Below are 14,733 nucleotides of genomic sequence, written 5' to 3' on the forward strand. Positions count from 1 at the left end.
ACAAACTAAAAAAATAACGTAAAGCATACTGCTACCTAGAAACAACTGTGCAGGTATATATATTGGGAACTACCCATAGTTCCGAAGTCCCGTTAGTCCGAACATGCACTGCTCCCGTGCTTGCGGTTAGGTTTAGGTTTGCTCCCGTGCTTGCGGTTAGGTTTAGGTTAGGGTTAGAGATAGGGATAGTAATTTCGGAACAATGAACCTTCTGACTAATGACACGGCACCCCGGCACCTATATATTAACCCATTTTGACCTGAGATCAGATTCTAAAATGTCTTCTATACATCCTGACAATTTTATGAAAAAGCTATGTTTCTATGTCAGTGGTTCTTTGATTTTTCTAAAATCCTACAAGCTCGTAGGATCGATCTACTATGAGCTTGTAGATCTGCTATTTTTCAATATCTAAAGCATAGCATAATGCTAACACCAAAAGGGGTTCCTGCCCAAAATGGTACCGATGATACCGATACTGGTATTGGTTACTCGGGTGAGTACTAAACATTAAGTACTTGTTGTAGTACAGGAAATCTATGGAAAATACAGGATCAACCTCAAACTAATTGCAAAAAATAAATAAAAATCTGCTAATTTTGCATCTTCAATAAAATGTGGCCATAGCAACTTGCCCCAATGTGCTGACCACCACATCACATTTGTCCTGACGGCTATATTTTTTTGTGCAAAACTAATGCTTGGAATGGATTCAGAATAATGAAAGCCCCCTAGTTTTTGACATGTCACATGCTACTTAAAGCAAAAGGAAATCTAGAAAATATTTGCCTTATATTGGATGCCAATGGTGGCCATACTGTACATGCCATTTTCAACACTCAGACAATTCCAGGCAAATTCTTTTCTGTTATTAGTTTGAGGTCAAATGACATTATTACTGGACTATTGTACTCGTACTCGGTCTGAAAAAAATGGTATCGGGACAACTCTATTAAAGACTGAAAACTAAAAGTGCCTCATTGTGGCTTGTTTAATTAGACTGGCTAACATTAAAGTCTGCCGGACAAGCTTAATCAGGTGCATGGCTGTTGAGTTCATTCAGACTCACTACAACAACAGAATACCACTCAGTTTTAGCACATAATAAATGTGTTTATCTTATCCGTCTTTACCCTGGGATTGTTTCGAGAACGAGGGGAAGAGAAGAATGCACGCAATATCCACACACAGTTTAAAACAAACACCAAAAACCAAACGTGGAATGCAAATGGCTACAGTGTGTTGCTCAGTTGGGTGCATTTTTCTCATCAATATTCTTCGCTCAAATGCCAGATTTATCGAACAACCGTTAACAAACACAGGAGTCCATTTTTGAGCACTGTGCGCTAAATGACACAGTGTAGCGCCGTTTCCAGAGCAGATTTAAAAGCAGCCCCTGGGCAGCCGTCCAAACACAGCTAGATTACAGGCTTATCACACTTAGGTGCGCGTTAGTAATTTGATAAAAGGAGAGACACTCCCTTCCTGGCCACATGCTCGGCACTGCAGGGGAGGAGGTTAATGTGCTTTTAATTGCCCCACCGGGCTTTCCGCTCCCAGGCAGTCCTTGAGGTCCTACGACAGGTTATAGACTGTGTGGGTGGCCTCTTGACCTCTTCACTGTGTAATTGGGCGTGGCTGTGTGGAGAGGCGTGTGTCATCAGAAGCACTTAAGCCATATACAGTATACTTAGATTAGCCGATCTACAAGCTGACAACGTGTCACGTTCGTGGCACGTTGTGAGCTTGTAGATCAGCCATTTTTGAACATATTTGTTTGTCCTGAAGAACATGCGGAGGAAACATTGCCTTATTAAAAGGAAAAAATGCATGCACCGAGCAGATACAGTGTACGGGTGCATTTTTCATTCCTTTCATTGATGTCCACTGGCCTACGCAACCTATGCTTACGCCTGATTTATAGGTGTGCGAAAGCATTTTCCTACAGGTGACCATGTTTGTCCGAAATAGGGACACCACCATGTTGAAAGTGGATAACCTATAGCCTTTTCCAGAATCGAAACAAATCGTGGGTGGATTTGAAACAGACAAGTTGAAAACAAACAAACCGAGCCTTTCTGACCAAGAGTCGAGCCGGGAGAAGGAACGAGCGAGAGAAGGGCAAGCGTTGCCCACGACGGACGGTCTATCTTTGCCTTTCCTAAAACCGTCGGTGACAGACAACCCATGAATGGCTGTACAACCAACAACAGCACATTAATAGGGCCATTCACGGGAACGCTCTTGTGGGTTCCTGTCGTGTTGACCGTGTCCGTCACACTGTTGTTGAGGCAGCGGTTAATGACTGCGTGGCCACAGCAATCTACCAGCTGTTTCAAAGCAAAGAGCCAGTGTGTGCACTCGCTCTCCACTCGGGAGCTCATGTTTCATCCGTTTGTCAACGGCTGTTCACATGACGATGCCGTGCCCCGCAGCCACTTTCTCTCACTGCCTCACAAAACACACACACACACACACACACACACACACACACACACACACACACATACACACGCGCACATGCGCACACACACGTACGTATAATACAGTCAGAGGTAAATGTGGAATCTAGCTCTGTACTTCACACCAGACGATAACAAACAGAGGAGCTTGAGTGCTAGAGGCCTGGGCACATGGCAGTGTAAACACACACAACAAGCACACAGAGTTAAAGGCTCCTCGTGAGAAGAAGAAGAAGGGCGACCTCACTGAACGGTACCGAGTTGGTCACTGACTGCATGGACTGCTGGAAGCATTTCTTTTTTTTTGTCAACCTCTTTGTCCATTTTGCTCCTCTGAAAGGACGTTGTTGTCGTAAAAGAGCATTGTAGCGTTCGTTCAGACTGGAGGCCCATTGTGACTGCTGTGAATGGGCTGCATTATAAGTCGAGAAAACAAATTAATAAAAAAGAATAGAAGCCAGTGAAGGGGGTGACAATTACGTTGACTATCTCGGCTTGTCTTTTGTTTGACACGAGGCTTTGAGGTGACATGCATGGAGAATAGACTGAGTACACATAAAACTGAAACCGAGTCTTGAAGTAAATCCAGACTCCACTCTCCACACCTACATGGCACTTTCTGCCCTTTGAAAACTTTTTTTTAGGCCATTACCTCATAAAGGGAGGGGACGACTGTCACTTTGACTACCCTGAAACCGTTACTAGAATTCTAAATGAAGGCTCAATGAAGTGCTGTCCCAGTCCGTTACAGGTGCTCATCGTTGTTAAATAAACGCAAAGAAAGGGTACTGAAGTTTAAACACGACAATTAATCAATTTTGGGCGGGAACCCCTTTTGGTGTTTTATGTTATACTATTGAAAAATAGCAGATCTACAAGTTCATAGCGCGGCACCGAGTGCCACACTATGAACTTGTAGGTCTGCTATTTTTTTTAAACCATGAAAATGTGCCTCAAATCTTTGAATATATATTCTTTCAGAGCGTTTTTAACTCAAATCTTTGCTTCTGGGATGGTCCCTCCCTGGAACAACCTATTTTCAGATGGGGGTCGGCGGCCCAATTATAAATAATTTTTGGGGTCCTTGACATGAAATATTGAGAACGACTGATATAGAAACATGAGGTTTTTCAGAAAATTGTCATGATTTAGAAGACTTTTTTTTATTTCTTTCGACCTTATTTCGGCCTAAATGGGTTACTTAGTTAAAACACAAACCTTTTGAAGGTGTCGTCGGGGTCCTTTTGGCAGTGAAGAGGCTCCAGGGCGGAGGCCACCGCGGGGCTCAGCAGGGCCTCCCTGTAGCCGCACGAGAGGAGCGGGGAGCTCCGGAGCTGCTCCACCAGGCCCAGGACGAACCTCCACAGGACCACGCTCCTCAGGTCCTCCCTCTGGCAGAAGTGGAAGGCGAGGCAGCGCGACGCCAGCCCCGACGCGGCGGCCCCCAGCACGGCCGTGTGCTCCGAGGAGGTGGTGGGGCACACCGCCTCCGCGCACAGCGCCGTCTTCCCGGCCCCGGGGCCCCCCGTCACCAGCAGTCCGGCGGGAGGCCGCCCGGGCACGGCCGCCCGTGCCTCCAGGCAGCGCCAAAGCTTCTCCAGGGCCCATTCCCGGCAATAGAAGCGTCGGCCCCGGAGCAGGCTGGGGCTGCCGCCGACGCTGAACTCGCCGCTGCTCATTGAGCCCCCTCCGGCGGAATCTGATATCCAGGGAACAACGACACAATGCTGGCCTCTCCACGACGTCCCATGCTCCTCCACCAACAGTCTGGCCGGCTGGCTAGCTTTTCAGCTGTAGTTGTCTGACAGCTCACAGGGCGATGACGTCGGCACACCTCCCTCCACCACAGGCCGGTTCCTGGGAGCGATGCATCAGGTGTCTCTCTCGATTGTTATCAGCAGTTTTTTCCCCTGGCTGTCAGTCCCCCGCCCAGGGTCTTTTTTTTTGTGAGGTGAAGGGTTGACAACAGCACGAGTCAGACAGAGGTTAAGTCCACTAGAAGTTCATGGGGCATGGGGGGGGGAAAGGCTTGCGTTTCTCTCCCGGCCGGGCCACACGGGCCACTTGCGATCAATCAAAGCTCCGCTCGGCTCCACTGCCAGCTTCGTCTCCCATGTTCTAGAAAAACGAGGGTCTGCGGGTTTTGCACCGTTCCATCAGGCGCCGCCGTCCCACCTAGATTCTGGCGCTTGCTCTGTCAGGAAATAATAAAACAATGATAGAAAGAGAGAGAGGGAGAAGGTGAGTGCGAAAATATGAGGCACGAGACAACATTTCTCTCATTACAGATCTATAACGATCATCTCATCCCTCTAAGCTCACCTCGCCGGTGGGCTTGAGGACGGTCTTCCAATTTCACTCTGTTCTCAACGCCTGCCTTACACTTTCTGTCCCAATTCTCTCTGCCAAGTTTTCAAGCTGCTTCATTCCACCAGAGTCTCGGATGGAATTCCCTCCTCTTTTTCTCACACACACACACACACACACACACACACACCCACACCCACACACCCTTCCTCACCTCCCTCCCTCCCTCCCTCTCTCCGCCACTCTCTCTGCTCACCAGTTTTTCTCGTCTGTTTTTTTTTTTCTCTCTCCACCTCTAGTGTTTCTCAGCATGTCAGGACATGCACTGAAGAGCGGATTGGCCTTTAAACAACACACACAGTGTCACACACAGTCGCACACACGCACGCACACGCACAGTGAGTGAGAAACAGGAATGAGAGGGAAAGAGAGACCAAGACATAAATAGAAAGAGCAAGAGAGCAAGTGAAGGGAAAGGGAGATCGACAGACAGAGAGAGAGAGAGAGAGAGAGAGAGAGAGAGAGATAGACATAAATAGGAGAGCAAAACAGCAAGTGACAGGGAAAGAGAGAGAGGCATAAATAGAAAGAGAGAGAGAGCGCTCATACACATGTGAGGGTGCAGGGGAGAGGTTGTTTGGGGGTCAAAGTTCAACCACAGGACCATGCTACTGCTCAAATATTCGCAGCGAGCCTGTGAGTCTTTGGGATTTCAGAGGAAGGTGTGGTAAGTTGTCCTCTATGGGAAGCAGTCCAGGCACCAACGTCAAAACTAGAATCCGATTTGTATAAACATCCGTGTGAATGGGTTATGTATGGTATGATTATTTCTGACACTTGATTAAACCCCCAAGAAGCCAATATTTTAGTTAAAAATGTTCGCTCTGAAATATATATATTCAAAGATTTGCGTCACATTTTCACGACTTTCATGACCTACAAGGTCATAGCGCGCCACTCGTAGATCTGCTATTTTTCAATAGCTAAAGTAGAACAGAATGTTTAACACCAAAAGGGGTTAATATGCTGTAGCTCCACCAAGAGCATCGAAAGGGGTTATTTTTACTACTCTGGAACTGATGAGCAATGACAAGCATCTCACACCGTCGCTTAGGTATTTTAGAGAGCTCGTCTTGATTCCAACCGACACTAAACTGTTGATGAGTTTGAAATGAATACTAAATACTCTTGCGAGGATCAAGTTTGTGCTTCTGGGAACTGGAAAAGCCGGATTATTATGGCCGGTGTGACCTGAGAGTCAGTGGGAGTTTTTTCAGGAAGAGGAAGAGATTCTTGAGAAAACCATTAAATCCTGGGAGTTACAGTAGCTGGTAGAGCCCAGAGCAATATATGCCAAAATGTTAGCGTCCGATAAAGCATTATGTTATGCTTTAGCTATTGAAAAATAGCAGATCTACAAGGTCATAGTGCGGCACCGAGTGCTGCGCTACGAGCTTGTAGGTCTGCTATTTTTGAAAAATCGTGGGAATTGTTGGGATAAAGTAGACCTTTTAAGCAGTTACCATTACTTATAAGAGTGTGCACCCTAGCTGTGCTCAAGCAAGGTCACAGAGAGACAGAAAGATTTCTATATAGTGTCTGAATTCTCCAGGACAGACAACCCTCTGGCCTGCGCTTCAAGGGGCGCCCCGACCCACGGACTGATATGATCCAATCTGATTTGTGATGTAACAGGTCGTATTTGCTTTCATCTATGTCTTTGCTGTGCATATGCATATCACATGACCATTCATTTTGGGATAAGTACTGTATCTCGGGAAATCATTAAAATATGACAGATCTTATGATTCCATGACTTATGTTTACAGCCTGTTTATTGGACTATCTGATAACTCTCACACGATAACGACGCATCAGAATGTTGTGCAAATCTTTGAATATATATTCTTTCAGAGCCAACGTTTTCAACTCATATCTTTGCTTCTGGGGGGGGGGGGGGCGTCATATTTTCAGATGGGGGTCGGCAGCCAATTAAATATAATCTTGGGGGTCCTTGACATGGAAATGTTTGAGAACAACTGATATAGAAACATGGATTCCTCAGAAAACTGTCAGGATTTGGAAGGCATTTGTAGAAAAGGTCTAAATGGGTTGACCTCTTTCACCTGGGATCCCTATTTTGGGCTTGTCATTATACTGCAAGTGAAGTTTCAACAGGGCGACAGCAGACCTTATTGGGAGATTGGAGATGGGATATTATTTTTGAATACAAAACAAGACAAACAAATAAACACAAACAACAAAGTTATTAATACAACAATACAACATCAGAGCCAGGGGGATTAGATTACTAACAGAAAACATTAAAGAGTGAACAGAAAGCAACAGTTCTCTGCAGCTTTCTTATTTAGAAGTGCTGAAGGCATTTTCTGAACGCACGCTGCATCGTTGCCCAAGTGACGTCACTCATGCGACTCCTCCATGTCTCTCGCTGTCACTCAAGTGACTACTGGCCAATCACAGCGCGTCTTTTCCGGGACTTATGTTACGCACACGTAAGCTGCTCATTGAAGGCAAATGCTTTGCAAGGAATCTCTGGAAAATTGTGCCTTCAATTGTGACACGCGCCTCAGAGCCGGAAAGGGCGTCTACGTTTATATGTCTATGAGGGAAACTCCTCCCTGTCAGGTGTAAAGGAGCGACTTGGACACTCATACATGAAGGAAGCATGAGTTCAAGTCCGTTGCTCTCCCCAGGTTGGCAGAGGGTGTGTAGAGCCCAGGATCACATTGGATAATTGACACAGGGGTGAAAAATGGGTTACGAAATCTAGTGATAAAAATTATATTATAATGGGTTGTAAAAGTCTCTAAAACCAACACAAGTACTAATTCCCCGTCAGAGACCTCTCAAATCCTGTGTGATTTGCTTTGTTTTCTGACATGTCGTTAATCCATCTTTTTATACCATGCTGCCATTCCTGGGATGCTGCTTTCTGAGCTTTGTGCCAACGGGTTGGGTAAGGTTACATAACTGACAATAAAGAAAATACGAATAAAGCACACTGCACCATGCAGCACGCTGCTGTATATATATATATATTTTTTTTTTTAACGCGGCTATTCCAATCCGCAGAACCACCGTCCCTCCCGTCCTCTGAAGTATATCTATACTCCCGAGGGGAACCTGCAAGTCTGAACTCCCGAGGACACAAGTCTGAACTCCCCAAGTTTGGGTACTTGAGAAACGGCCTATGACTCAGACATGATATCGGTCGGATTGGCATTGCGACATAGGTGTGAGGGCAGCGTAGTGGCCCGACCTCTAATACATTGAAACGCTCCAATACTTGTTTTGTCCTTGTAATGACCCCAGACCATAGTATTACTCATTAATGATAATAAATGGACTCGGTAGCCTCCTTTGTACTAAGGCTATATTGACCTACATTGACTGTAGAGATAGAGAGTAGTCATTGGCTTATAGCAGTATAATAGGGTATTGCTGGGTCTACTGTGGAAAGGTTCCAAGACCAAAGAGCTCTCGTGCCTCACAAGGTTTTAATTAACACGCTATAAAAAGTGAACCCTGCTGCTCTGCCGTGATAGAAGAACAGAAGAATACACCTCGTTGCTCACCTTTGCTGACAGAAGCACTTTCTGTAGGTTCACTTAATGGAAAGAGGAAAAGCTGAGTGCGCTATAGTACAAAGGAAAATCCAGAAGCAAAGCACTGAAAAAAGCCAAAGCCAGAAGATGCAGTAGAAGGGGTTGTGTGTAGTGGTCGATGTTCAAACGGATACAAGTACCCCGGAGCCTTCTGTTGGACAGTAGTGTCAATGAGGGGGCAGAAACAGCGCCGGTCGGCCACGTTGGTTCATGCAACTCGAAATAGTGACATAAAGAGCTCAAAGACTCCAGTTGCATTCCGCAAACTTAGGGTTCAGCCAGGGCTTTCTCACTATTCAAGGCTCTGTAGAAGACTGAAACCCATGCAGTGAACGGATGTGACGCAACTCTCCTTATAGGCTCTGCAAGTACCATTAGGCTCCTCATATCTGATAAGAAACAAACTTCTGAAATCATACCGACAAGGACTGTCATGTCAGTGGTCTCTGTGAAGAGTTTTAGTGTTTAGTTTAGAACAAACACTCAAAAAGAGCCGTAGTTTTTTTTTAGATACCCCTACCCGGGGTAGAACAAAACAGGACATAGTTTCAGATCTTTAGAATGTCCCCTTCATGAAATGGATTGTCCCAAGTTTAACTTTTACTGCAAGTCATGAAGTGACTCACCACATAGGCAACTGGGGGGGAAAAGTGCCCCTCAGGGCACAGGTCTCCACCAGGCCAGGTCAGGTTGTGGCCTCCTGGACTGGTGGCGCTATAATAGGCCAATGTGAAAAGGGTGCCATTTGTACAAAACACTCTCTCTCCCCATGCCTTCGGCCTGGTGGAGACAATAAAAAAACAGCAAAAGCCCCAAAGTTATATTCCTTCTGGGGGTAGAACTAAACGTGACATTGTTTTTTCATATCTTTAAGATGTCCTCTTCATGAAATGGATGGTCAGAAAGTTTTACTTTTACTGCAAAAGTCAAGAAATCCATCCATGAAGTGACTACAAAAGAACGCCTACCCTGAAAAAGCACATTCCAAGTAAATCCTGCACCGTTTTGCCCCTGCAACTACTGGTGGGATTTAAATCATATGTGTGTGTGTGTGAGACAGAGAGACACAGACAGAGAGACACAGAGACAGACAGACAGACAGAGACAGACAGACATGAAAGACAGAGACAGACAGACAGACAGACAGACAGAGGGACTGACTCACCCCCTTCGGAACCTCTGGGTGAGAGAGCTAGAGAGATACCCGTCTCTTCTCGTCTCCTCAGCGTGCGTGCATATAAAATTAACCAAATCGATCTTTTTTTTCACAGCACAGCACCACTCACTTTAGACGGGTCTGATTTTTGTCTGTGTTGTGGCTATAGTTTATATTGTGACAGCTAGCCTACTGCAGAAGCCTAACATTTGTAATAATAATAATAATAATAAAATGAGAAGAACTGAGTAGAAGTGATACATTTGACCATAAAAACCAATGCAGGCTTCTTCTGATTAATTCTGAACGTGTTCTGGAGGGGACTGGGGAGGGAGTGAAGGGCATGATAACTGACACCTGCCATTCCATCCACTGTAATGGCAGAAGCAATCCTTATCCTTATCCTACCACTACTATACCTACATTCATGCCACGATGACCCCACTTGTCTCTTCCAGTCAGCAGTCCCTATAGGCTATATTATAGCCGCCTGCAGTGTCACTTTTCTCAGCGTGGAAACGAGACACAAACAACAACTATAGTACACCCTCCTGTTCAAACCAGGGAACTGGAAAAGGGGGAAAAAATATATAGTTTTCGTACGAAAGCATAAAGCTGGAGCATGTCAAATCGCTGTTGTTTTTGGTAAACAACGTGTGGAAACGAACGATCGAGCACAGCAGCCAGAGACCGACCACATGAGCGCAATAATACTGCCACCATAAGGTTGTTTTGTTTTATTTGTCAGAAGACAGGCTACCCGTAGGCGGTGACGGTCTACCGTACGTTCCAGAATAACAGGTTACATTACTTTCTAATCTAAACAGTACAGTCTAAACAGAGCGTTATATGAGTGTCAAAGTGTCAACCCTTCGAGCATTTTATCCGCACTCGAGCCGCCAACACTTCCCCACGACACCAAAGATAATCAACTTACTACATTCCCATTGATCGTTCCCGTCCGTCACTCTACAGGTGCTGTGGTCCCCCCCGAGGAACAGCAGGCTACCACCATAACACTGTCTGTCGTCCAGTCCAGCACGCGATCAAAACAAGCGTTGTGTTTCCATTTAACTGGACACTATAAACAGGCGGAGTCGGGCGAATAGACAGTAAAGTCTAAACGCAACGCGCTTCCCCCCCCCCTTCCCAAATGCTTCTTATTCGTGTCAAGCGCGTCAGTTTGGAAGAAGAAATCCACATTTCTTGTTAAGAGAATCGATTGTCAAATCTAAAGCAGCAGCGATACATCTGGTCACTGGTGGTGTCTTACCTGGCTGAAAGGTGCACTCGATCAAGATCTCTCCCCTGAGGTTTTTGTGTCGGGCACGAACACAGCCTCTATCTATACATTACATTCAGTAATGTGGCTATTAAAACGCGTCGATGCGTATAGGCTTAGGCTATGCTCCAACAATCCCATATATACAGCCTAGATACTGTCTGATAGGTTAATAAGCCTATTCCAGACTCTAAAACTCCAGATTCATGCTGGACTCAAAACTGTCATGAACAATCTCTCTCTCTCTCTCTCTCTCTCTCTCTCTCTTCCTGTCTCTCGCCCACTGCCAAAAAGGATGTTGAGAGGGGGGGAAGCAGAATTGTGTGTCTTAAGGAAATCCTCTCTGGCTCTGAGTCCTGTCTGTTCTGTAGTTTGAACAGGAACTCTACCAAGAATAGAGGGAAGAGAGAGACTAATGTAAAGAGCCCGATCTCTTTCAACACCTGAGTTTTCAAAGTATGTCTACAGCAGCTGCTTCCACCAGCCTTCCTTGCTGCAGCATGTGAACCTTTAGTCCAGTACCTGCCTGTAGACCCTATCGCAATTTGGTGTTGGGGGAATTTCTCACTTGAACTGAGTCAATGGGTCCCTAGACATGAAAAATCAATGAGGTGCTTGTCCGCCATAGTGCCACGAATGGCGCAATGGCCACATCAAAAATGGCCGCCATCGGCTATGATGAAAATCCAACCTTTTTGTTTTTTAGTGTTTAAGCACATGTAATACATTCATTTTGACTAATTGTGGTGTGTGGAATTCATTTCTGATATTGTTTTGATGATTTGGGGTGATTTTGACCTTGAAAGGTCATAGTCAAGGTCATTTTGCTATTCCACAGACCTTGGCCATAACTTGTCCATTTTTAGGAGTAAGAACAGGAACAATAAGTCTATTTCAACTAAATCTGACTCTTAAAATTAATTTCTGATATTGTTTTGACCATTAGGGATCATCCTGTCATTGAATTATTGATGTTAATGTCATTTTTCAATAATTCGATTATGATTCTTTAGTCGCTTTTACTATATATTTTCATGATTTGTTTTCTTTACATAAACAAAATACATGGGCATGAGAAAAACAACAACAGCACCATATGTGCTGTGTGAATAAGCCCATTGTACAAAATACTCTGTCCATGGCCCAAATGAGCCAATTCATTGCTATGGCAACCCCATAGTGGAGGTAAGTCAATATATCATAAGAATCGTTCACTTGATGGTACAAGCACCAAATTTGGTACACAAGTGCTTCAGAACCTACTCTCTCAGAAAAGTACGTTGTCCACTTGAAAAAACTAAATGGCCACCATTTTTCAAGATGAAAAAATGAAAAGGGCCTTTTGTGGCAGTTCTGGACAACTGTGGGTCCGACCAACTCGAGACCGGGCACTGCACTCCCTGTGGGTGTGTGGAACGTGTGTGTCGAATTCGGTGAAGTCGGTGGGGCAAACGGTTCTCGGGTTACGTGGATTACAGATGTACAGACACACACAGACTTGAATATATGTCAATGGGCAATGCCCATTGGGGGTTTTTTTAGATGATGGGTAAGAAGAGAGAGATGTGATGTCAGGTGGTGTGGGCTAAGAAGTGGTCAGGGCTAAGATAAAGTATATGAGATGTACAGTAAGTGCAAAGAGAGATGGTGAGGGAGGGAGAAAATGATTTGTACCAATTGACCAAACAGTAGACAGTAGTGTAACACGTTAAGGTGAGTATAGAGATGGAAATGTTCTAGCAAGTGAAGCCAGTGTATTGAGAATATGGGACATATGTGTCAGGAGTTATTTGTGACAGAAGGCTACCAGTGAGAGGGAAGATGTATACGATGGTAGTGAGACCAGCCATGCCGTACGGTTGGAAACGGTGGCACTGATGAAAAGGAGGCACAGCTGGAGGTGGCAGAATTAAGGATGCTATGGTTCTCATTAGGAGTGAAAAGGAAGGACATTATCAGAAATTACTGAATTAGAGGATCAGCCCAGGTTAGAAGGTTTGGGGATAAAGCAAGAGAGGTGAGGTTGAGATGGTTTAGACATGTGAAAAGGAGGGATGAGGGTACATTGGGAGAAGGATGCTGAAGATGTAGCTGCCAGGTAAGAGGATGGCCAAAGACGAGGTTTAAGGATGCTGTGAGAGATGACATGAAGGTGGCAGGTCACAGAGGAAGATGTAGAAAACAAAACCAAAAGGGGTCCTCCCCTTTTCCCTGTGCGTGCACACACACACACACACACACACACACACACACACACACGGTACTCTACAGTACACTACAGTATGTTACAGTACAGTATGGTAAAGTACAGTAACGTGCGGTACGGCATGGTACAGTATGATACCATAAGGTATGGTACAGTACAGTATGATGCCGTACAGTACAGTAAGGTACAGTATGATACCATACAGTAAGGTACAGTATGGTACCATGCAGTACGGTACAGTACAGTACAGTACAGTACAGTACAGTACAGTACAGTACAGTACAGTATTGTACAGTATGATACCATACAGTAAGGTACAGTATGGTACAGTATGGTACCATGCAGTACGGTACAGTACAGTACAGTACAGTATTGTACAGTATGATACCATACAGTAAGGTACGGTACGGTATGGTATCATACTGTACCTTACTGTACTGTACGGCATCATACTGTACTGTACCATACCTTATGGTATCATACTGTACCATGCCGTACCGCACGTTACTGTACTTTACCATACTGTACTGTAACATACTGTAGTGTACTGTACAGTACCGTGTGTGTGTGTGTGCACGCACAGGGAAAAGGGGAGGACCCCTTTTGGTTTTGTTTTCTACATCTTCCTCTGTGACCTGCCACCTTCATGTCATCTCTCACAGCATCCTTAAACCTCGTCTTTGGCCATCCTCTTACCTGGCAGCTACATCTTCAGCATCCTTCTCCCAATGTACCCTCATCCCTCCTTTTCACATGTCTAAACCATCTCAACCTCACCTCTCTTGCTTTATCCCCAAACCTTCTAACCTGGGATGATCCTCTAATTTAGTCATTTCTGATCAAGTCACTGACACTTTTCACTCCTAATGAGAACCATAGCATCCTTAATTCTGCCACCTCCAGCTGTGCCTCCTTTTCATCAGTGCCACCGTTTCCAACCGTACGGCAAATTACTCCTGACACATATGTCCCATATTCTCAATACACTGGCTTCACTTGCTAGAACATTTCCATCTCTATACTCACCTTAACCTGTTACACTACTGTCTACTGTTTGGTCAATTGGTACAAATAATTTTCTCCCTCCCTCACCATCTCTCTTTGCACTTACTGTACATCTCATATACTTTATCTTAGCCCTGACCACTTCTTAGCCCACACCACCTGACATCACATCTCTCTCTTCTTACCCATCATCTAAAAAAAACCCCAATGGGCATTGCCCATTGACATATATTCAAGTCTGTGTGTGTCTGTACATCTGTAATCCATGTAACCCGAGAACCGTTTGCCCCACTGACTTCACCAAATTCGACACACACGTTCCACACACACACAGGGAGTGCAGTGCCCGGTCTCGAGTTGGTCGGACCCACGGTTGTCCAGAACTGCCACAAAAGGCCCTTTTCATTTGGCGGCCATCTTGAAAAATGGTGGCCATTTAGTTTTTTCAAGTGGACAACGTACTTTTCTGAGAGAGTAGGTTCTGAAGCACTTGTGTACCAAATTTGGTGCTTGTACCATCAAGTGAACGATTCTTATGATATATTGACTTACCTCCACTATGGGGTTGCCATAGCAATGAATTGGCTCATTTGGGCCATGGACAGAGTCTTTTGTACAATGGGCTTATTCACACAGCACATATGGTGCTGTTGTTGTTTTTCTCATGCCCATGTAATTTGTTTAT

At 45.0% G+C, this 14,733-nt stretch overlaps 1 protein-coding gene across 3 annotated transcripts in view; it reads right to left on the reverse strand.

Annotated features, from left to right (window-relative positions):
• The window catches only part of ankrd50l (ankyrin repeat domain 50-like), a 34,952-nt gene extending 23,899 nt beyond the window's left edge, over positions 1-11,053 (reverse strand). Inside the window, exons 1-2 of one of the 3 annotated variants that reach the window (XM_083777161.1) lie at positions 10,829-11,053; positions 3,682-4,657 (exon numbers count right to left, since the gene is read on the reverse strand). In XM_083777161.1, the coding sequence (XP_083633287.1) occupies positions 3,682-4,142 (461 nt within the window). In that variant the 5' untranslated portion in view covers positions 4,143-4,657; positions 10,829-11,053. Of the gene's footprint in view, positions 1-3,681; positions 4,658-4,785; positions 4,906-10,492; positions 10,617-10,828 lie in introns of those variants that run through there. The other 2 variants (XM_083777162.1, XM_083777160.1) reach the window with 2 other exon arrangements.
• Positions 11,054-14,733: the final 3,680 nt, after the last annotated feature.

Source organism: Protomyctophum parallelum, assembly GCF_964188405.1.
Source record: "Protomyctophum parallelum genome assembly, chromosome: 11".
Taxonomy (NCBI): Eukaryota; Metazoa; Chordata; class Actinopteri; order Myctophiformes; family Myctophidae; genus Protomyctophum; species Protomyctophum parallelum.